This window comes from Lutjanus erythropterus, chromosome 21, assembly GCF_056507025.1.
Source record: "Lutjanus erythropterus isolate fLutEry1 chromosome 21, fLutEry1.hap2, whole genome shotgun sequence".
Taxonomy (NCBI): Eukaryota; Metazoa; Chordata; class Actinopteri; order Lutjaniformes; family Lutjanidae; genus Lutjanus; species Lutjanus erythropterus.
In genome coordinates, this window is record NC_139337.1 from 10365296 (window position 1) to 10390327 (window position 25032).

Here is a 25032-nt window from a genome sequence, read left to right on the forward strand (position 1 = left end):
GCTTCAATTAAGATAAATGGAGGTGACAGACAAAACAAACGGTCTGATGTACAGTATGGACGGGCAGCCGGCATACAGACACAACCTGATGACATGTAGTACACGAGTCACAGTGCAATGTGAGTATAGCCATGTTCCCAGAACAACACGATGATTCATATCAGTGATATCGCTTTTAAAAGGCATGTGCTTCAATTCCTTTGCACTGATTCCTTCACTCAAACCAGTGTTGGTATTTAAACACACACTGAATGCATGCAGGTAAAATGATTTTGCATATTTTTTGTGGCCAAGCTGACAGTTTTAGAGTCCAGGACCATGATGCATTCATGTAAGGATGCAGAGTGTCATTCATAAACAGCAAAGTTAAATTCATGTCATTGACCAAGTTTTTTGACACAGTTTGCTCAGTTTCCTCCTTTCATACCAATACTTTGCCACTTAACGGTTTGATATGTTGATCAGCATCATGCCAGAGCAGCGGCGTCACTGAGTTCATCCAGCAGCCACTGTGAATGGCCTCTCCGTTCGCTCGGTTTAGCCATCAACAGATCGCATTACTGACACCAGTGAGCTTTTTATGCGGGTGGCCATGTTAAATTGGTTGTGCTGCAGCTAATAGGCCCTGGGTGTTCACTGGGAGGAAACTGATGGCCATTTGCACCAGGAGGACGGCCAACACTGGGTTCAGGGGAATTAATCTTTGTCATGTCATCAATCGGTTCATTGTGTTCTGTCTCTAAAGCATGCAAACAGGACAACGGAGGGACACAGACAAGCTTGACAATAAGAATGTCTAAGACTGGGATGCACCAACAAAGACTGATTTAATCTAAGATTAATCCTAATCAGAGTTTTGCAAAATTAGTCTTAAAATGAGCATAGTCAGATTTAATATTAAGTAGAGCTCTGTTACACAATTAAAAACTAATATCTGTATATTCTGTATTCCTGTTTGCCAGCTAGCTAAAAAGTTGACAAAATGTTACATCATTTGCTACCTAACTATAAAGTTGATTATACATTACAGGGTTTGGTAGCAAGCTAAAAATGTAAGAAATTGTTAGATTGTTTGCTATTTAGCTAGAAAAGTTTGATAGCTTAATTTCTCTTCTTTTGAGAAAAACTTGTTGGCTGAATTATCAACTAGCTGAAAGAATTAGAGTGAAAGAAAGAGGAGACACCTCATAAATCTAAACTGGGTTTAGTCTGTCCCTCAACTTTGTTCTTTATTCATTTAAAAAAAAACATCCATTTTAAAAGTTAAACCTCCTTCAGTGTAAGTGTAAAGTTAATCAAAGTTTAAATTGCAGTTTTAAGTTTTGGTGCATTAGATTTAAATTTAGTCTTGGTTTAGGATAAAAACTAAGCTGAGGATTAAATTTAGAGCTTTAAATGCAATCTTTCTTCTTTTTAAAACTAGTTTTAAAGTTTAATACAATATAATTTGAAATTAAATTATGAATGAATCTGGTTTAAAAATGAAACCTTATTGGTGCAACCCAGCCTAATTATTGGATTCCAATACTGATTTGATTAGTTGTACAGTGCTAAACTGCAATGAAGGCCACATTTAGGACGTTTTCTTTGTCCATATGCATTCCAGTGTTGCTGCAAAATGGATTCCGTTTTCTGAAATTCACCGACTCCACAACAAACAGTCGCAAAACTTTTTCCAAAACTCGGGGAGCTGTCTCTGTGCAGAAGTGCCCGCATGTCACAACAAATGAAAAAATGACTGTTCTCGACTTAATGAGTTATCAAATGGGCTTTCAACATGTGGCTTTGGGCAGTACTGACTCTGCAAGCCATATTGCATGTTTGCATGGTGATCAACAAAGTCTATTTGTTGTGTGGGGGGATGAACATAAATTGGCAACGTGAAATTAGTTAATCTGAGCCAAAAGGGGTGTAGCTGGGGTTAAGCATGCTAGAGTAGCGTGCCTGTAAAAATAGCACAGCTACACTGCAAACCAATAGCGGAACAAATGTTTGTTGTAAGAAATATGACTGCCAATAACATTACCATTGAATAACTGTGGATTAACTACAGTTTGTACACCCTATCAACTCAAAATATAGTTGACATCAGAGCAGCATGTGAGATTTCTAATCGAATTCCATGAAATTACAAACTATGTAAAACAGCAGCTGGGATTTGTCAGTGTTTGTAGCACCACTGCATGCTTCCATAATATAATTATCAACTTAAACTCCAGGGGCTACGATGTGCTTGTTGCTTCCCTCCCTGTCCCTCTGTGCTCTGTGCCGGCAGAGCAGCGCGCTAGGCGGTAGCTGTGGCAGTAATTACAGAAGACAGCTTCCAACAATAGTGTTGGGCCAACAAAGGCTTCTGCTCCCTCCGCATGAGTCCTGGCTGTCTATTCACACTCACTCAAACTCAAACACTCTACCCGTCTGTTCACACACACACTTGCACACAAACACACCTCCCATTGCTGCGCGGCCGCCACTAGCTGTTACAGTTAGCGTCTAACGGGGCCCCCCTCGGCACTGATTTGAGTAATTCACTTATGGCCTTTTGTGATCCCGGGGGGCTCTCTTGGCCCCCCAGGCCAACACAGTCCAACTCCACTCAAGCGCGTTCAGTGTCTGTGGCACGAGAGGCCAGGCAGGGACAAAGCCAGTGTCATGCCTTTGATTCAAGCAACTAATGAGTTAGCTGTGAGGATCCTAAATGCATAAGGCGGCTTCGCCATTCATGGTTCTCGACACATACAAGGGATTAGCATGGCTGGGCTGTCGCACTAGTTAACAGCTATTGTGTGACTGATTACAGCAGAGGGGCAAACACAAATGCAAGAGGGTGGGAGAGTGAGCCGACATGCAACTAATGTGCAATTTAGCATGGAATCATTGGGCGAGTATTAACTATATGTTAGCCACAACAAAGGAAATATAACATTTAAATATACAGGCCACTAATCCTACTTAACAGCTTGTGGGGATAATGCAATAACAATGTTCTCACCCCACCACAAGGAGCTGGTACTCCAACTTCAATAATATTGTGATTTTGATGAAGAACTCTAATAATTAATCATAACATTATCATGAGGTGTTATCAGAAATTAAGGAAACATCCTAAATTGAAATACTTCATTTTCTGACAACAAAAATACAGCCATGGGGTCCTCCACTGAAATTTCTATTCCAGGCCAGAATAACTTGTTGTATACCAGTTTCGTGTTAATTAGACTTCAAATGAATGCCAAATGTTCGCTAAACGAGTGTCTATTTCTGAATTGTAACAAATTATTAACTTTCTTTTAAAAAGAGTAGATGTTTAAGGGTTAAATTGACTTCCAGAGTGTATTTTCAGAGCAGTGGGCTTTTGTTTTCAGGATAATGTGCCTAGCTTTACATTGACAGATGAACTGACAGTTATAAACAGCTGATCAACCTACATTGGAGGATTTTACAATATATACAATATTTTATAATATGGAAATTTAAAATGTTCAATTTTTGCACAAATATTTGTCTGGTTTTTATTATCATTATTATTATTTAATATCATGAGAAGTATCTACATCACTGTAGTGTATAAAGCGTTGTCTGTGTAAGCCCAGTCACAACAAATGAACAGGCTTTTTGCATGCCAAAATAAAGGACAGGAATGATAAGACCCTGAGCACTGGCATTAGTGAGAACACATTAACATTTACACTGGAAATGTATTAAGCGGCCATACATCTACCTTTGTATATAGAACTCGCTGCACGGAATTACAGACATTGCATGTGGAGGAAAGAGGAAGGAGAAAAGCCTGAGCGCTGGCATTTACCCTGATCACGCACTCTTCATGAAGCACATGGAGATGAGAGGTGATTTTCTTTCACAGGGGTCAGTGAAACAAACAGAAGGGCAGAACCCCATAGGGAGGAAGAAGGGAGAAAGGAGGAGGAGGAGGGAGAGATGAAACGTTTGTCATAGTCAAAGAAAAAAGAAAGGAGAAAAAAGACACATGATTAAGAAAAGAAATTGGACAGAAATGGGGACAGGGTGATTTTGTATCCCCATCTGAAGATGATAAGAGCAAATTTTCTCTGCGTCAACAGCACACACAGATTGAGATGTTGTGATCTATTATCTCCTTGGATGCTCGTAATCAATGCACATTAGTACATCTTATCAGGGTTTGGTGATGTGTGTTGATCACTACTGATGTGACTCACGATGGGAAGCTGGTTACTCGAAACAAGATGAAAAAAGCAATTTTTGTCCACTTCATGAAAATACGTCAATCATAGCATCACCTTTTATTACTCATAATAGAGCAGTCTTTTAATGTAACAGCTGAGAGTGAAGCGGAGATGTCGTGCCACAAACACCAGAGCAGCGCTGCTGGCCGGTCTGCTTGTATGTCTGCAGGCTTGTTGTGACATATGAGGTCTAACTGATATGATGGGCTGATGGCTCCTTGAGTCCTTTGGGCTTTGATGCGTTGCATGCTGGGGGATTCAAATGTGCAATCATCCGCCGCGACGAAGGCATCAAGAATTCAGCATGTAAGCATCAATTCACAGCTCGTCAACTTGATACTAATTACCCAAGAAGTTTAACTGATTCCTATCTAATATAGCCCCCCTAACAGTGTGATTGGGTCAAACAACGGGGGTGAATGGAAAGGTCGAAGGGTCTGACCTTCAGTGCGTTTGAGTGTTCACTTAAAAAAAGGTATAGACAGATGTAACAAATGGGTTAATGAGCTGTGCAGTTAAGTACTCAGCGTATAGACACAACTTTGGAGCGTATCATACTAGTGCTACAGGTCAACGTGAATAGGCTCCTTAAAAGAACCAAAATTACTTTGATTCTCATGCTAACATAATTTGACCTGATGTTGACTCTAGGAAAAATATAATGGAATCACCAAAGTCAGTAAGATTCATCCTCTGGACACAATTAATGTCTGTACAAAATTTCAAGGCAATGCCTCCAAAAGATTCAGTCCAACCAACCACAGCCATGCAACTAATGCAGCTAAAAAAACACAGTAACACTAGACAGAATCATTTTTTCTTAATTTCCAGCTTTTAGTGGGATTTCAGTGTTTTGAGCATAAAAAATCATAAATAAAAGAAAAAAATGACCTTCTGCATAATTTAAAGAACATGCTGCTAAGTGTGAAACCTACATTCAACAAGTGCCTTATCAGGATGTTGTCATAAATCTGTTCAAAAACCAATAAAGGTGCTACCGCTGCCCTCTGTCTAAATATGCAATGTACAGTAGATAAATATTTAAATGGCAAACGTTACATTTACTTTGATGCACCTATCAAAGGTGTTTCTCAACCCTCCGCCCATGCTGGGACAGGCTTCGGGCCTATATAACACTCAGTAGGTGTACTGTCAGAGGGCAAAGAAAATGTAGGGAATACATGAGTTTAGGGTAAGAACATGCAGAGATCTATTCTGGAATAGAGGAGTCTTAAGCCCCTTTTACACTGGACAAACACCCATTAACATCTGGCTTTTGTCCTCACTGGTAAAGGGTACAATCTCTATTCACTCCCGGGTCAAATAACTCTGCAGTAGACATGGGTATTTATCAGCTCCAGGTCTGATCAGCAGTGACAGAAACATGACAGCCAGGAGCACACTGTAATTTCCACCTGGTGGAGACAATGAAGGCTTGTCACCTCTGTCAGTAACTTGATTCAACATCGTTCCAAATAAGTCAGGATCAGGTTTCAAAGTAAGACTGAAGTAAAAGATATAAAAAAGTAACCACTGTAACATCAACACTAATCTCCATATTTCTTTCTACTGTTTGCTAACCATGTTTTCTGGAACATTCGTGACGTTGAACTTGACACATTGGGAAACAAAGGAAAACTTGTCTACTGACAATGGGAAAGGAGCCAGTCATCTACTTTTAGTGGATTTACACATTTCAAAAACCTACATATACATGCTAATTTGGGCATAAAACTGTATACAAGAGGGTTAATACCAACACTGTCTCCTTGGAAGATGTAGGAATGTGAACAACTGTGTGTTGATTCACTGAAAATTTCAAGAATTAAGACATCTTGTTTCAAACACTCCAAACAACAGTGAAATGACCATGTCTTGACCTTTCTCTTGCTAAACCTTTTCACTTCATTTATAGTCTATGTAGCTTGCTGATTTGTCTTGGCCTCTGCCCTGCCGTCTTGTCTGCCTTTGGCTTGGAGAAATAGGGAAGGAAAAAGTGCGGGGTCACTGTGAGTTTAATAAACACAAAGTCCGTCCATAATGTGACCTGATGGACATTTTCACCCCTGAGCAAAGACTCCATTCAGAAGCAGCTATCACACTGCAGCACTTCCTCTCTCTGGGAAATCGACTGGTCCGCTTTTGCATTGACTCGATTTGATACAGATTTGACGTGAAAAGGATTAACCCAAATAGTCAGCGAGAGGGGGCTTATATCCATGAGATTCTCTTAAAATTTGTAGATAAGAGAATCAGGATTTAGAGTGGGTGTTTTGTCTTGCTGCCTCCTTCCTCTATTGCACGATGGTGGGTTAGTTTCAAAACCGTCTCCTGTCTGCTGGCTGACGTCACATATGGCGTATGCCTGGCGTGAGTCTGAGGGCTCTGTGGTCTTCCTCTTCCTCTTTTATTATAGCTCACCCAGCATTTAGAGGCAGACAACAACACACAAACTGAAACTGGCGAGCACACATTCGGAAATTAGCAACACAGATACAGAGTGTGCATCTAACCGCTGGTGGCTGCTGTGTGGCATCAGCTTGTCGAGTTACCAAACTTGGCGTCGATAGGTGTACTCGCGCTTGGATCTCTCATCACTTTTATGTGCGTCTATGTGTGTGTGTTCCCATTTGCTGTCAACGCCCTGACTGGATTGACAGCTATGAGGGAAGGTGGGGCTTTAATTGAGGGCTTCCAGAGACACACACTTATAAATACACCTCGCTGTGATGTGGATACCTTTTCACCGCAGACATTTATATTTGGCCATGAGATATGTTTTGGTGGTAACTCTACTTGTTGTTTTGATGTATTGGAAGAATTTGTGATTTACTGAACGCAAAGCAGCGCAACTGATGTAGGTGGTTTTCAGGTTGTTGACGTCTCATGGAGGGCAGCGTGCAGGTCTATTCTGGAGATGAGTTTTGGTGTTGCTTTCAGTGTCATTGCTAGTTTCAAGTAAGTAGCGAGATTGACTGAAGAAACACATTTTAAATTCATTTTTATTTAATGAATTTTGTTCTTAATTAAAAATGAACCTTGAGCTGCATTCACATGCTCCTCAGATGGTCCCATTTCTTGAGTTGGGAAGTCATTTTTTCGAATTCTGCTTATTCATGAACTTTTGAGATGTAAAATGAAAACAACATACACATTACACATTAAAGGTGTTTCCCAACCCTCAACCCATGCTAGGATAGGCTTCGGGCCAACATAGCACTCTGCAGGTATACTATGGGTGGGAAATAAGCCTCTTTATTTTCTTGCTGAGAGTTAGATGAAAAGAAATACGTGACTAAAACAGAATGTTAGCTTAGCTTAGCATAAAATCAGACTGTTAGCATAAAATATGGCCAGCTGTTTCCTTGCCTGGCTCTGTCCAAAGGTAACAAAACCTGGCGACCAGCACCCCTAAAGTACATTCATTAACACACCACATCCTGTTTCTTTAAAAAATATAAAAACTGACAAAAACAGTAATGTGGAAGCAACATAGAAGCTAACAAGGGTAGGGTACGGTTGTTTTTGTTGAAGCATCTGGGTGATAACTTGGCTGAGACTAGCATCCCAGTGAAGATTCATGCCGCACTTTAATAGTTTAAATCTTTACACTACAATACAGAGTAATTTTGTCACAGATATGTTGCCGCACCAGTACATTCCCCAAAACCACTGAAATGTTGCTTTTCCTGACTTGTTTTTGGGATTAAATCTAATAAAAAACTTTTCTTTCTAATCAAGGTCAATACATGAATCAATAAAAAGATTCAAAGTATGACCAAATGAACATTTTTCTTTGAGATAAAGTTTATTTCAGTGCCATTTTGACTGAACATACAGTGCATGCAGTTTTCCAAAGGAAGGCGCAAAGTTTTCAACCCAGCTGACAGTGGTGACAGCTGTCACTTGGGTAAGACAGAAACAGAAACAGACAGAAATGTGCCTCAGCTTCTGCTCAATTAACCATAAATGTCATGCACAGAGGTCCAATGGCAGGGTGAAACAGATAAAATACAGAGCCAAAAGCCAAGCAAGTGGCATGAATGTTTATTTAAATTAACATGTCTGTCCCTGAGGATTAAATGCTATGCATAATGTTGGTTTACAATATATTGTAACAAGAAACAATCAGGTGATTTACTATATCAAAGCACTGATCATTACGTAAAAACTGAAAAATCTGATAAAAGCTCTAGTCAATCTTCCTGACAAATACAGTCTACTTGTTTAAGGGGAGGTTTAGGATGTTGCAATGTGGTGACTGTAATAATCTGAGATATAAGTAATACCAGTGAAACTTGATGTTGGTCACAGCATTTCCCTAGAATCAGAAACAACAATAAACACCCTCTTTAAGCTACTCCAAGTTTGCTCTTTGTCTATATCGACTCTAAACTTGGATGAAATCATTTAACTTTCCTCTGGTATGACCCTCTACTTGGGGCAGAGGCTGAAAAAAATTAAACAAGAAAGCGATGTGGTTTGAATACTGAGTTTCAATACTGAGGGTGGAGAGGCTGGAATGCTGGAAGAGATGAAGGACACATTCCTCGTATGTGATCCCTCGAATGACGATGAGGACTGAGAGAGGCAGATACGGGCAATGAGAAATACATATGGATGCCAATGGTGCTTTTTTTCCCCCAAGGGTGTGATAGGCAATCTGATCGCAGTGTCACCAGGGTCGAGACCTGTCAAAATAAGCCTCTGTCGCACCTCATCAAAGAACCAGCGCACACAGTCAAAATAGCCACCATGGCAACAACAAGCTTACATGCTTTACAATGAGCTTTTCTCAAAGAATATCAACCGCAGTACACAAGAACAAAGCCCACAAAGGCAGCCCCAACATTGCTTTAGATTTATTGAGACACACATCATGCCAGCAGCTGATATTAATGCATTAGCATGAATTACATCAACTGATATCAGGCCTATAGCAGTGCAATATACCAGAGTGCAGGCTGAACATTAAGGAGGGGGTCTGTCCTTTATTATGTGGTCGTATAACTCCCATATGATTCTCATCACAAGCCCTGTTGCTTTCTGCTCTTGTAGAGCCACTTTCAGTTCATATTAGCACAGGAACACAGGATAAGCAGGGAGAAAATAGGAGGAAAGAAAGGAAAGATGCATGTCACATTTCCCTAAATCAAAATAATGACTCCTCATCAGTTGCTTTAGATATCATGATTGCTTTTATGCCACTGAAATACAAAAAACAACCCCTGTCTCCATGTCAGCAGACAAAAAAATTAATTAAAAAAAAGAATTTTCCCTCATGGGTTTGCTCTTCCCTTCTGAAACTACACTCATAACCTGATTCCGTTTTCAAAAACTAAGTGAAATTCTAGTTTCAAATAATGAGATAAAAAGCACTGAAACACAATCGCGCTCCAGAACATACACACACACACACCGGAGGAGAATTAAAGGCAATCGGGGCAGAAAGACAAAGGAGGAGGGATAGTTAATCCTTAGGGTAAATATTTAACAAGCTCAGCAATTACAGTGAGGGCAGAGACCTAACATGGAAGAGAAGGGAATTACAGCCTGCTGACTGTCAACACGCACACACACACACAGTCACATGGATCTACTCGCTTGAGGAAGTGCCTAAAAATGCTGAAAATATAGATATCCTGACCTAAAATAAAAATTAAACTAAAAACACAGGACAAAGAGTCCCACAGCCTGTAGGCTATGAACTGATGATTTAGATTTTTGTATTATTGTCGTTATTTTTTTAAGGGGTGGTCTGCCCCTCTGGACTTGTGGCCCATTTTCACTGGCTCGGTATGCTTTACCTGCGCCATGGCATTCTTTGATTACATGCATTTCCATTGTGTTCTCTCATCTGGAAGCAGCAGAACACTGCAGTGAACGCTGTGTCTAGTATTAAGTCTTAAAGCTATAATTTGTATCATTTCCACATTAACATGTCTGAAAACACTGGACATATATTATATATTTTGTTGAGTTGTGTCGTTTAGCTGCTATAATTTCTGGGAAAACATGGGACATACCAAAGAATGGGGAAGGAAGTCAGTGAACGTGACTAGATATAATGTGAAATAAACTTCAGTATTATGTCATGTCAGATAGATTTTCATCAGCTAAAAAAGTGAAGATAGCAACTCCCATGAACTCACGCTACTACATGATATCATCAAACTACATCTTTTGTTAGTGTTTTAATGTGAGAAATACACCTAGTGGCAACTCTTACATGTACATTTAAGTCTCTGTATGCAAAGATACACGTATTTGAGAGATTTTCTGTAGTTTAAATTATCTACAATAAAGACTTAGCAGGATAATAAAAATATTTTCATGTTATTATGCATGCACATTTATCACATCATAACTTTTCTTGTTATAGAAATAAAATCATCTTTTGAATCAATAAAATCATTTTATAATTAACATATTGTCTCAAATTTAGATTTTATTTTGCCTAATTGACCCACTCACTGTATTTATAACATGACAATATCTGTTATAGCATGAAAAACATTTTGTTATAACAATAAACTTTTTTAAGTTATACCATGATACTGATTTTTGGCAGCAATATGCTTCTGTACATCTGTAAAAGCATAGACATTTTAACTTAAAAATGGTTTGGATTTAAAGGCAGACTCCATCTGTGGTCTCAAGGGCTTGAGAAGATGGACGTAATGCAATTAAAATGTGAGCGTTCAGATCTGAGAATACTACTGGGAAGCTACAGAGTGATATCAAACCCTGAAAACAAAATAATACAAATGCTGGAGCCACTCTATAAGCACCTAGAGAAACAGTTCCCAGCCTTGACTGTGTATTACATTTTCTTATATTCAAATATATTTCCATTTCAAACATCCATGTGACAAAGATATTTTTCTTGTCCACCAGTGGATATTTGCAACCCGGCTTGCTAAACAAAATTCTATAAAAAGGGAAACTGAATTTCGTGAATCAGTGTCAAAAGTACATCATGTTGCCCAAATAGCCTTGTTTCTATTTTTTCTGCTTAGGTGGCATGTAAAATAACACAGAGTCATCTCAGGTCATAGGTCTCATTATGCCTGTAAACACATCATAACTGAATCTCATGGAATATGATGAATAAGGGAAACTAGCGGAGGAGAATCTTTGTCTGATGTCGGTTTTTATTTACACATACACACAGGCACACACGGATAGCCTGAGGGTATATTTGCATACAGTGTATAGGTACACGCTGTTCACTCTGCTCCACCCTTGAGCAGTCACGCAACACAGACAGCATATAGGATCTCACTGTACCACCTGCTGCTTCTTCTCCGTCTCAAAACCTCATAACACACAGGACATGAGGTTCCCAAAACTGTCGTCAAGTGGAATAAATGAAGTCAGAACATCTATGAGTAACACTTCATGGTAAGGGTATGATTTCATGCCTGAAAAAGCATGCATTTATTCATGTAGTACTTCATGAACTATCAGGAATATGTAAGAATTAACAGTATCTTATGCATGTATCAATGCAACAATTAAGGTGTTTAAATCATCATGACTTCTGAGTTATTGACGATGTTGTGGCGTCTTCATGGGTAAGTCTGCAGGGCAAAAAGGGAAAGAGACAGGGCAACAAAACTGACCAGCCACATCAATGCAGCTGTGTTCTGTCGAATTCCAAATGTTGTAATCATGATGAACTAAGCATTACTTCTTCGTGACTTCATCATGTTTTGCGGCTCTTCAAGTAAAGTAAAAAAAACAAAAAAAAAAAAGCTCAACAGCAATGTTTTTTCTTCCTGAAATCATGTTGCTCAAGATAATCCTCAGACCTTGTTGTGATGGAGGAACTATTTTCTTGCTGCGATAGAATCTACTGAAACTACTTTGTTTCTGCTAGAAAGAAATGAAATCAAATCAAACTGCTCACAAGGTCTGTGGATTATCTTGAGCAATTGGGTGATGATTAATAGCACTACAGGTCAGGGGGAAAATGTGTTTTTGATTTTGGGTGAAACTTTCCCTTTAATCATGTGTTATTCATCAGTGTTAGAGACAGACAGGTCATCGTTTTATTTGAAGAGCCACAAACATGATGAAGTCAGGAAGGAGCAATGCTTATTTAATCATGATTACAACGCTTGAAATGCAACAGAATACATGAGAACTGGTCAGCTTTCTGGCCTGGACCATCAACTGCAGACTTACCTATGAAGAAGACATGCACATCATTAATAACTCAGAAATCATGATGATTGAAATACCTTAGTTGTTGCATTAATTAATGTATTGTTCTTGCATTAAGACATGCATGAGATACTGTTAATTCTTATATATTCTGAGAGGTCATGATGTTTTCATGCATTAAGTCATTCATAAAAATAATAATTGCCAATCTATGTTTTAAAAAGACAAAAGAGATGATACAGTGCAGCCTGTAGTCACATCCCACAACTAACTGAACCAGCCATCAGTCATGACTGAGTTGCAACTTCACACAGTCCCCCCCTGTGGACAAAAAGGAGAACTGCATCAGTACAAGTGGAAAAAAACCTTCATCCTTCCTCTGTAACACTGTTTATAAACGCAAACGAAACTTAAGGCTGCAGGTTTCATGGTTTCATAGCATGTTGTCAGTGAATGACTCACTGTTTGAAGAAGAAGAAGAAAAAGAAAAAAAAAAAAAGAGTTGATTATGACTGTTGTTCCAAACCGCAGGAAGGATGTGGATATATGTACTTGCTGCTCATCTCAGATTTATCTAGAAACGCTCTGGCCATACTCCATGTTTAAATATCAGCAGAAAAACAGCAAAGAGCAGGAGGCTGGGCAGAGATTGCAGATGTATACAGAGCCAAAATCCCACATGTTCCACTCTGATTAATCTCATTAGTAGAGCATCAAAAGGCAGTTAAGCTTGTCACTACTGCCACTGATAACAAGGCGTCCAGCAGAGGTGCAGAAAACGAGTTAAAGAGTTCAGAATATAAAGTCCTGAAATAGATCCTGATAAATACCAGCTGTAACTTTGGAAGGTGTGCACATGTAAACAAATAAACTATTTGTTTTAACTTTAAAAAGTTTGTTAGCTGCCTTAAAATTTAAGTTGACTGAATTTGAAAAGACAAGTTGATGTCATGTAATGTAATGATTAGAAACAAATTAGTTTTTCTAGTCAAATAAACTAGCATTATTTCAGCTATACTGACCAACATTACTAATTTGTTTTCCTTTTTACATTTTCTCAGTTTGGAGGTTCTTCATTTCACACAAAGAACTTTGTACAGCACATTCATTCAGCTCAACATTTCGAGTCAAACAACCTCAAGTCAGAAGAACTTATGTTTTTAAGTTCTGAAGTGTGTGAATATTACACTGTAAAAAAAAAAAAAAAAAAGACCACTCAAAATATCAAGGAACTCTGCAAGAGATTTTTTTTAACTTTTAACTCTGAAGTTTTTAAAAACAAGTTTTTTCAGACTTAAAAACCTAAAATATCAAGGCAACTCACTGTACAGGACTCACAACTGTAATACTGTAATACTACAACTCACTGTAATACTGACTAATATGACTTTTGAGCCTGACTCAAAGTCTAAACTCAAGTTTTGTCGACCTATAATCTTTAGTTGAGATAATTACTTTAATATAAAAAAAATAAAAGTACTGGTCACAATGTCTTTAACTGAAAATATTAAAACATAAACCATTATCCACTCTTGCTTCAGTGTCTCAGTAATTTTTGAAATACTTTTTTTTTTGTAGCTAAAATTCGAAGACTCAAGTTTTTCTACAGAAGAAAAGTAAATAATCTCAACAAAAGATGTTTTTGAAACTTAATCTATCACAGTATTAGTTGCCTTAAAACTTTGAGTTTTCTCCACTTTTTCATTTTTACAGTGCAGAAATTTTAAGTTTAATTAACTTGAATAAATAAAACTATATTTATGGTAACTTAATGAGAAAAGATTAGTTGATTCCACCAAATTCATTTTTAGAGAGCAGAACATATTATCTCTGCCAAACAGCACACAAGAAACATTTCAACACACCTTTCAACACTTTTAGCCGTTTCACACACCACTGAACCTTCTCCATTTTCCAGTTGGGTGGGGGGGCTCACTCTGATGCTCCTCAGCATCATTCTTCATCGAGGCAGTGGTTGTTCTCTTTATCTCTGCGTGATCCCTTATCCAGGAAAGGCACCTTTAATAAGTCCAATTAGCACCTGTGCTGCAACTTTGCGTGATGGCTAAGCTAAGTGAGCATTCATGGAAAAGCAAGTTAAGTGTGTGTGTGTGTGTAAAGTTGCATGACTTGGGCCAACAGGATGCCAGCTGTTGGGTGCCATGCCAAACCGAGGCAGCGGATGATGGAGATTAAGAGTACTGCGAGGATCAGAGGACAAGAAGGTGAAAGAGGAAAGCCACATGTGTCCAAGAGGAGATGGCTGCAAAACTTTGAGCTGGTCAGAGCTTTATAAATCGCAAATACTCCAAGAAAACGGCTTTCGATGAGGACTTTCTCTTAGCCCCGAAGACTAGGATGGGAGTCAGCCTCACGGGACTTCTCTACCACTTCCTCTCTAATGCCCTCCCTTTCCCCTCATCCTCCTTCTTCTTTGCTAGCACGACAGAGGGAAGATGCTTATTCTTTTACTTCTGAATAAGAAACCACCCATTGTCTTTGGAGCTGTCGCATCCAGCTGTGCCAGTCGACTCTGAGTTGATGAGACAAGACCACCAGCAATGAAATATGTTCTGAAGTGGGACATGAATATTTGAAGTGGATTGTGGAGCAACACAACGAGGCGTTCAGGAGGGTGGGAAAACAAGAGTGGGCCTCAATATACCTTTTAATTACATGTGACTACAAGACACAAAGGGATGATAGGGATTTGGGGTGGGTGAAGAGACAAACAGTGCCTCATATCCACAGGCAGCGGCAACACAGGAGAGTGAAGAAGAAATTAATTCTTTCCAACATCAGTTAATGGAGCATGACCGCAAAATATAGTGACCGCATAAAGGAAGACAATGTATCCAGACAAGGCAGAAAAGTACACCTCCTATAACGCAAACTGAGCTGTTTACTTGACCCTTACATTGTCAGGTAGCATCTCTTATGCTCGGCTCATGTCATGGAGCCTGGGGGATTCTTAATCATGAGTTTCAAGTTCATAGGTTATTCCAGTTTACCATAACTTAAAGGCAAAACATGCAACATTTTCCTTTAAAAAGGCAGCGTATACACTCATATAAACAGGCTGTATCTGCAGAGACTCTGCCCTCTGCCTGCATTTTCTTATTTTCTCATTATTTTGAAGTGGACACTTAACTAAATCCAAAATGTCAGTATCTGACATCCTAGGAATGTGACTCAACAATCAGCTATCTCTCTGGTGCATTTGCAAACAGCTCGGACAAATCCCTCTGATTCTGCCTTTAACTGGAACATATAATCAGACCATGTTTTTCGCTCGAACTGTATTGTAGGTGATTGTGAAGTGTCGCCCTGATGCATTACTGATAAACGATAGAAGAGTGCATACAGAAGCAATACGGGTGAATACAGTGTGTGTAATCTCTTTCTGCAGGAGCCACTCATTTGTCTTTTAATATCACACACACACCAGCCTGAATCCTGGACACCTGACAACATCAGTCAGCACAAGGGTTTGACTAACAAAGTTCAGGGTTAAACTTCTGAGTGAGTTTTTCAGAATCCTAAAGGCAATATTTTTTAAATAATATGGAAAGCTGAGAATTAGATGCTGCAAAATAGTATTCACGTTTCCAAGAGTGTAGGTTTTGTTTCATCACTGTGGAAACACACATTACACTGGGGTCTTCCCCCAGGAGGTTTTGAGCAAAAACACATCACTCTGGTGATTTTTTAATGCACCAGTTTGGGCCTTTTCTGCATCAATTTATTTGAAGGAAAACACAAAATTCATTTTGGAATGGAATTTACTGCAGAAGGCAAGCAGTTTGTCAAATTAAAAGTCCCTGCCACTTTCACGTTGTTGTTAGGTGGATGACAAATGCATGTCTACTAAATATTAAAGGGACCTTCAATCCTCCAAACCCCCCGAAAATCTACACCTAGTTTCTATTCTACTGAAACAGGATATAACTACTTTTAGAGATATTTCTGCTACAACTACCACTAATCTAGATAAAATAGTCCTATTTTTTATGTAGCATCTTATCTTAGAACATGTTTACATTTGTTCCAACCAGCACATTAGTGGGTCAGCTTCATGATAAAAACGTATCAGAGGTGGACATTATTGACAGCAGCAGATATCTCATTATCCACTCAGCAACTCGGTACAAACTCAAAGACAAACACACATAAAACAAACACCCCGGCTCCTCTGCCTGCCACTACAAAATAAATGTCATCTTTCTCGACCTTTACCTTGGAAGAAACTCTTGACGCGGAGGTAGGAAACTGCAAGGCGCAGCACGGACAGCTTGTCCAGCTTGGAGATGACATCCGGGGGGAACGGCAGCAGGCTGGCCAGCCGGTCCAGCTCAGCATTCAGCCTGTCTCTGTGCCGCTTGGATGGGTTGGTTTTCTCATTGGCAGAAGACGGCTTCCTGATGATGAGACGGACAGATAGAGGGGAGAGAGACTTGTGACAATCAGAAGTCATGCACTCAGCTGTGAAATAAGAACTGTTTGAGCTAAATGTCTCCAACTAAATCACTTTTTCTCACTGCAAACATACGCTGAGAACCACCTCAGTAGGCAGTAAGTGACAGCAGCACCCGGAGCAGGATTAACTTGTATAACTTCACTTGTTGCAGTCATGCAAAGTTAGTTTAAAACTTTTTTTTTTTTTTTTTTACAAAGCTTACACGTCAACTTGCCGATCCCTCATTGTCTTGGTCTAAAACATATTAAAGTTATTAATTATCAGTCATATAAATTTTAAATTCTAAACTGTCTAAGCTGCATTTAATGTGCCACAAAAACTTCACAGCACTCATGTCGACAGTTTCTAAGGGAAAAGTGGGACAGTGCCTGACTCATAAGACTGTTTATTGTCTGACATTTTTTTTAATCAGTGTGAAAATTAGGGCATCAAACTATTAAAAGAAGCAATTGTACGGGTTTATTTTCAGAAATAGTTACAAGTCAATTTTGCTTAATATTTGTTCCTCATTTTAATAATAAAAACTACAGCCAGCCCGAGTTAAGACATATGACCAAAGAAACCACACTGTGCAGTCACACTTTTTTTTAAAAATGTATTTCCTTTTGACTCAGCCTTACTCAACACACCATGCACCACACTGATTTGTGTCTACTCCAAAGACAAGCCCCTTTATTTGTCAGCTAGATTTGTTTCTTCACAACAGGACAAAACAAACAAGTTTCTCTCACTGCAAAACAGCCTTTCATGTTGATGTAAATCCTTTACTGTAGGTTTAGGAAACATATTTGGCTGTTGCTTTGCGGCTCCTGCCTTTAAAGGTATTGGATATATTGCACTGTCCTCCTCATTGCCGCAGAGAATGTAAAATGCTGCTCAGGCACAGAGTTATTGGTGTATTTTAGTAAGGTACAGCTTCACCAGCTGAACTTAACATGATCCGCATATGTAAGGGTCAGCTCCGATTTCCACAGCTGAGAGTTTCTGTTCATCTCCACAGACACAGAATACTTTTACATGAAAGCTTCGTCTTTGTTTTACTCCAATGAACTGACTGATAATCATATTCTCCACAAGTTTCTTGTGAAAAGTATACAAAGGGATACTGTGAATATCAGGGTTTGGTCAGATTATTCCGATCCAGAGGGTGCCGTACACTGGACAGATTGTCAAGCCCCCTGAGGAAAAATGTGATTTGTGAGTTTGGGCTGTATAAATTAAATTTGACTTGATTTATTTCACTAATTTAAAGTTTACTTCGCTTGCAAGTTCACAGCATAAATGTATGAGGAACTGAAGGCATCAAAGCAACATCATTTCAATATTAAACAAAGACAGATCAATGGATAACTGGATGCACTGAATTATGATTCAAAATGCTGAAATATCTAGTGGCATAAACCTCGTATATATAAGTATATTTCTGCCCTGTGCAAGTATCGATTTGATGTGGCAAAATGTCCTTTCAGCTTAGCAGCAAGGCAAAACATGAAAACTTTATAAATGCCACAGGCCTTGTTAAATTACCACTTCCCTCTTCAAAATCTTATATAACCCACAATTTGCTATTCATGACATCAGCTGACAAGACCAAAGACAGTTGTCCTCCTCTATATCAGAAACTATGGACACCACCGACCAAACACTCACTTTGACTCATCCGCCTGCAGGTAAAAGCAAATACATGCAAAGTTTCAAAAATTAAATAAATAAAATTCCATGCTAAACTTTACTCCAGTGCCAATAATTAGGGATCATGCTCGTACATACTTAGTTTACCCATCAAATAAATAACTACTTTATAGCGAAGGGTGCAAATAATGATTGCTTTCAATAACGATTACTCTGTCAATCGTTTTCTTGATTAATCAGTTAGTTGTTCGGTCAATAAAACGTCAGGAAAAAAAAAAAGAAATGACGTCCTCAAATGTGTTGTTCTGTGCAGAAATATATTCCATTTAATGTCATAGAAGTGTAAAGAAACTAAAACATATTCACAATTAAGCAGCTGGAATCAGAATTACTCAAACCAATTAACTGATTATCAAAATAGTTGGCAATTAATTTAATAATTGACCACTTATTAATTAATCACTGCAGCTTTATAATAACCAACTATTTAAGCAATTATTAAGTGTTATATTATTAATAGTATGTTTGTAATAAATAATGCTATGATCACTGGTGTTAGACTGATTATAACATATTATCCAGAGCTACATTTCAATCAAAACTGGGACTCAGTAGCAACTGGAGCTTACACCATTATTTTCACACCTCCATGCTGCTGCAGTTCAGTAACTTCCTCTGTTTCACTGTAATTTCGCTGCTCTTTAATGTACCAAATCATGGAGTGAGGTTCTGCCTGCACATAATCAGGCTACAGTAAAAAAAAAAAGTGCAACCATTTGTCAGCGAGCACTGATTTAACAAACATTTCCTTAACTGTTTCTGGATGGGCTTCCTCCTCTTTCTGCCCGCATACATGCAGTCTCCCGGAGGGATCATGGTCTTGCGCTCCGTGGAGGTAACAGGTGCGCTGCGGGTGAGACACAGAGCACGTTAACTTCACTGTGGCTGCAGAGAGAAACTTCACACATGTCAAGACAGTCAGAATTCAAGCCTGTGCAGGCAGGCTGATGCACACCATGCCATTAAAAGTAATTTCTTTGGTTAAAATTTGCAGTAAAATCCCTGCACCCCCAAAATTACAGCAAAATAGCCCAAATTAAGCCATAGTTAAAATTTAACAACATACTCTGTGAATCAGTTAAGTGGCAGATTCATAGCATAAAGAGGCTTAATTATCAATAGTTATAGATTAAAAGAAAACAAGTTCACTAAACAATATTTTGAAAAACACATAAGACATGTCTGATTCCTGCAAATAAACTATATATAGTTAATTACTTAAATTCACAGTAAAACGTCCAAAAATAAAAGCACTAACCCAGAATCTCGTAGGATATGAGTTAATTCCAGTCTAATGTTGGCGGTTGAGTCACATTCACTTTAAGTGCAGAAAAAGAGATGCGTCTCCCCGGGTGCACCGACTCGGTAATGCCAAATGATAAATCCAAGGGAAATAAAATAAATCGAGAGAGAGGTCCTGTGCGAGCTCCGAGCTGATGTTTTCATCAGCTTTGCACTGCTCGGGGCAGATGTTGGCTGATGCTTTATACCCAATTGAGTCGCCTTCACTTCCTCGCGTTTCAGGTGGCGGATTCCTCTGAATGACATGTCGAGCTCTTCGCACGCAACTCTCTGCCTCACAAACAGAGCGGGTAGCACACACACACACACACACACACACACACACACACACACACACACACACACACACACACACGACTTAGCTGATGATGCTTTCAGGTACTGTCTGTTTATGGGAATTACAACATTTCCTTTTTTTATTTGCTTGAAAAACTTTAACAGTCCAGTAATAAAAACAATTTTTTTCTCATTGCGGCTGTTACTCGTTTTGCATATTTGACACACACTTGGCGACATTAAAGCTACGACAAAGAGCTTATAAGTGGTTATGAAACAGTTTCAGTTCATTACTGATGCCTCTGAATGACCTACGAAAATTAACGAGACTATCTGCGAGATGATTGGCCATGTTTATATTGCTATTCTTAATGCCTACAATTAGGTCAGACTCTGTAAAATCAGACGAAATGATACTATGTTTACATTTTCCTTGGGAAAGTACGTTAGAAGGAGGTTTTTATTTATATAATATTATTTTTGACATTATATTTTGCAGTTATGACGGTGGAAACACTGCTGCTTTTGTCCACCGAGGCCAAAATCAACACAACGTGAAAGGTCGTTGTGGGAGCTTTAATTTGGTTGTCTGCTGGTATTTTCTCTCTATTCTGTGACTACACCGACTTGCCAAAACTATAAAAAATAACTCCACGGACAACACTATACTGTATTAATTGTTGTTGTTGTTGTATTAATGTTTGACTGTGTATTTTCGACGTGTATGATTGGTGTGTATATTTACGTGGAGTCCGTGAAAGCAGCAGTAGCCCAACCCGACCTCAGCCTGCAGCCGCGCGCTGCACACACACATTTTGTGAGCAGCGCGAGGGGAGGGATCACACGCGAAGGGCAGCAGAGGCACAAATCTGCAGATTCACACTGAGGCTATCCTCGGCCGACGACACTCACCGACTGGAGGGGTTTTTTCTGCTACAGCGGCCCATTAAAGACCAGTACTTTTTTAAACAAGAAAACCTGTTGTACTTGAATGTAACGCTGTGTTGGACCAGACCGGGCTTCTTTTAAAGAACAATGAAGTCATTGGATGAAGCCTTTCGGAATCAACTCGGCTCTCTGCGATAGATTTGGCAACTGCGTCAAGTTCGGTACAGATGACAGGTTCGCGCCGGATAATAAGATGATTATGCCTTCAGAGCAAAAGCATTAATGGGTCACGGATCTAATGTAGTGGGTCCATCTGTAGAGTCTCTGGAATAAAATGTGACATAACAGTGAGTGTGAATGGACTACTCGAGCTCGTAGTCATTATTTCTTGAATGTTCACGGGCTAGTAAAATGTTGAATTTGGACTTGCCATGCACCGCACACTGTTTAACGTTTTAGAAACTAATGTAACTAACGCATTTATATGACTAAATTTGTGTTAACCTATTCAAGAGTGAAAAGCTACACTTAAGCGTGTACAGTTTTATTTTGAAATTTTATAGGAAGTACCGATTTAATCTGGTTGAAATGACTGAGCTTCGGCTCCTTTTCTGTAAAATACAATATACTGAATGTAATTAAGCGGTCTAAAGTCTAAAATAGAAGAGATGCTTGATTTGATGCGGAGTCAGCCTTATCTTGACACAGGAAATTTACAGTATAAAGGGGAAGTCAGATGAAGAGGAAATATTTTATTATTTTATCAGTTAAACCTGATTTTAGTCATTTAAAAAAGGTTTTAAGAGCGTGATTCTCAACTCGAACGATGTAACTGGTTGTTTTTAGCGCAGTAGGCTATGTAAATAGTCGAATACAACAAAACCGTCAGATGGGGCGTATTCAGTCTCGAGGATGTTTTTTTTTAGTAACATCATATGCTTACATTTAAATATTTTTTAACTCGTACTTTTATGATATGGCCACTCAAGGTTGCCTCAGACTGACTGTCTAGCAGAAAGTCTTTGTGTATAAGAGCCGCAGACAAAACCAGTTGCTGCAAAACGCAACCCCGTGTTTTTGAGCGAGGTTTTCATAAATACAGGATGTCCGCTATAGCTACAAAGGAACAAATACGGACTGTTTAATATCGCTCTGATATCAGAAAACAGCTCGTGTCACGCCATGACAGGATAATTTCACCATGCACATATGATTCTACACTAAAGGTGCATGGTGTTGTAACCACAGAATGCAAATTAGGTGGATTTAAATGTTGTTAAAACTATCTGATCTAAAAATAACAGTCAAAACTGTTTCCCTTTGTACTTTTTATTTTGTAAAGGAATTAATGGCATCCTTTGACTTCTGTATGTTCATGTGTTTTTATGGTTGCGTGTAAAACTTAAATAAAGTATGCCATTGCCATGTGTTGTGTATTGCCACTGAAACAATATAACACATAACAATAGTCTGAGGATACATCCACAGTATGTGGCGTGTATTGCAGTTTACTGCACTGCACCCTAGTGTACAAATCCATGCACTGCAAACAGTGAAGAATGCCCCTTGAGCACACATTGCTTATTGTGTATTTATGTGTACTAAATCATGCAAGCCTCTGTCTGAGATACACTTTCTACTTCAATTAAACATGACATAGTAGAGGAGAATCCCCTTGATGATGATGTTGTTCCACGTGATCACACATAAAACAATAAAAATAAGAAAACAGTCCTGGGCAATATGTGTTTCTTCTTTCTGACAGCATCCATGTCAATATGAATAGCAGAGTAAACACAGGTGTTACCAATGACACTAATCAATGTCCCATTCCATTCAGTGTAGCTCACCCTTTTAATGGAACCAGCGTGCACAATAGCAGCACCCTGACTCTGTTTGACCTGAATGGAACGGAAAGTTAATCAGCATCATTAGTAACACCTGTGTGTTACCTACTATTTCAGGTCAAAATGGCTGATGTGAACAATGTGTAATAGCTGCTCGATGTCCCAGCAAAATGAACAAACATTAAATGACTGAAGTGAAGGCAAACACATTGTGGTTATTATAGCATCTCTTCAGAATACAGCAAATAGAAAATTTTGACAATTTGACAAGCTCATGCCTTTATTCCCCTTATTTTGAGAATGTGGTAAAAATCCTGACTGTAATGACAGCAAACAGAAATTCTGTGCAGCTAAAAAAATACATAATCTTACTTTTACTGGAATGTATGTCACAGTGTTGTTCAGTAATCCTATTAAATTCTATTAAAAGTCTTATCTAACTTATCTCCCACTGATATTACAAGTGATAAATGAATGTACAAGGCGTATGATATAAGGTCTGTAGTATGGGGGTATCTTATGTTAACTTAATATCCAATACTGAGTTGTTATTCACTGTTGTTACTATGATGCTTTACTTTATATTTTTTATAAAGCTGAGTTTTTCAAGCTGAAGTCCAGTTTCCACTCTTGTTTACAAAGGTGGACAATACAGCTGTTCATCTTAATTTAAAGCATCTTGAGTTGCATGCACTTAATGTCAGAAAGGTGTCTTTCCTTTTACATGTACGCTCCCAAAACAAAGATAAGCAGGGTTCACGTCCCCGGTTTGACAAGTGGGTAAGAAGTTAATTTTTAGTTGCCCCTGATTAAATTGTTTTACTTGCGGTTATTAAAACAACAACTGACTGAAGTTAAGGCTGCAATATCTATCAAATGTCAGAAGATAGTAGAAAATGTCCATCCCAGTTTTCCAAAGTCCAAACTTATGTCGTTAAATGTCTCATTTGTCAGTCCAAAACCCATAGATATTCAGTTTAATATGTTTATAAATTATGAAAAGTCAAGACTCTCCGTATTTGAGAGCAGAATTTTCTGCCATTTTGCATGAAAAATTATTTTGGCAATTAATTGATTATTAACATGCTTTAATTATTTATTTATTTATTTTTACCAATGCTCAGTGAGCAAGTGAGCTGCCAGATTTACTTGCCTGACAACCCTAATATGGATATTTCTGTACAATCGTCTCTGCAAATAAATAAAATTAGTGATGTTTTAATTACTATTTTGAACCATTATTTTAGATTTAGAATTTTTTAGAATTAGAATTTTCTATAAAATGTAATAAATTTTAATTTAATGTTATTTTCCATGACATCAACATTTATTTTTGGCCTATGGCATTTCAAAGGAAATAATTTTGGGCACCTCTGCAATAGAGGAATCTATACTTATAATACTATTACTGACAATAATATCAAGAAGGGCGATATTACAAATTCAAATTCAGTTCTGAACATATCCAGCATTGCAATTTTATCTGTTATATATTTAACAAACGCAATGTCTGGTTGGTTAAAAAAAATAAGGTGAAGCCACACCTCAGCACCACATTCTGATATACATGTTTATACATATAAGTTACAAGTTTAACTCAACCAATTCAATATTCTCATGCTGTTGTATTAAAGCACCCATCAGTGCTGCTGTTTTCTTTGTTGTGGCAGGTGGAGTCGGGAATCTGAAGAGGTCAGAAGGTCCTGTTAACACTGTCAGTGGCTGCCATTAAAGCTACAGGGAGCTTTGGTATCAATGCAAATCCACTGGCAACACTATCCAAGCTGCCTTCCAGATTAGCCCAGGTTTAAAGCCCTGCTAACGCTGCTGAGGGAGACCTTTGCACGCAAACGTGCGTGTGTGTGTGCGAGTGCATGTATTGTATGTGTGCTTACAGCTCGTGTGTGTGTGTGTGTGTGTGTGTGTGTGTGGCTTAATACACATTTCAGAATAATGACCACAGAACCAAACGGGACTTACTGGGAGCCATCTGCCAGGTGCAATAGTGTGTCTTTCATTGATTAAGATGTCTGTGTTTGCAGCATCGTGGGACTTCAGGAGACGTGCAGAGCTGTGACATGACAAGTCTGATTCTAATGGACATTCATAATTGATGTGGTGGTCAGTATTGGACAGACAACTTGAAAACATAATT

The 25032-nt window shown here is 38.7% G+C and overlaps 1 protein-coding gene across 1 annotated transcript in view; it reads right to left on the minus strand.

Moving 5' to 3' along the window:
• LOC146307315 (uncharacterized) overlaps positions 1–20089 on the minus strand; it is an 87118-nt gene extending 67029 nt beyond the window's left edge. Inside the window, exons 1-3 of the mRNA XM_084746955.1 lie at positions 19823–20089; positions 19319–19411; positions 16632–16813 (exon numbers count right to left, since the gene is read on the minus strand). Of these exons, the coding sequence (XP_084603081.1) occupies positions 16632–16813; positions 19319–19380 (244 nt within the window). The 5' untranslated portion in view covers positions 19381–19411; positions 19823–20089. The remainder of the gene's footprint in view (positions 1–16631; positions 16814–19318; positions 19412–19822) is intronic.
• Positions 20090–25032: the final 4943 nt, after the last annotated feature.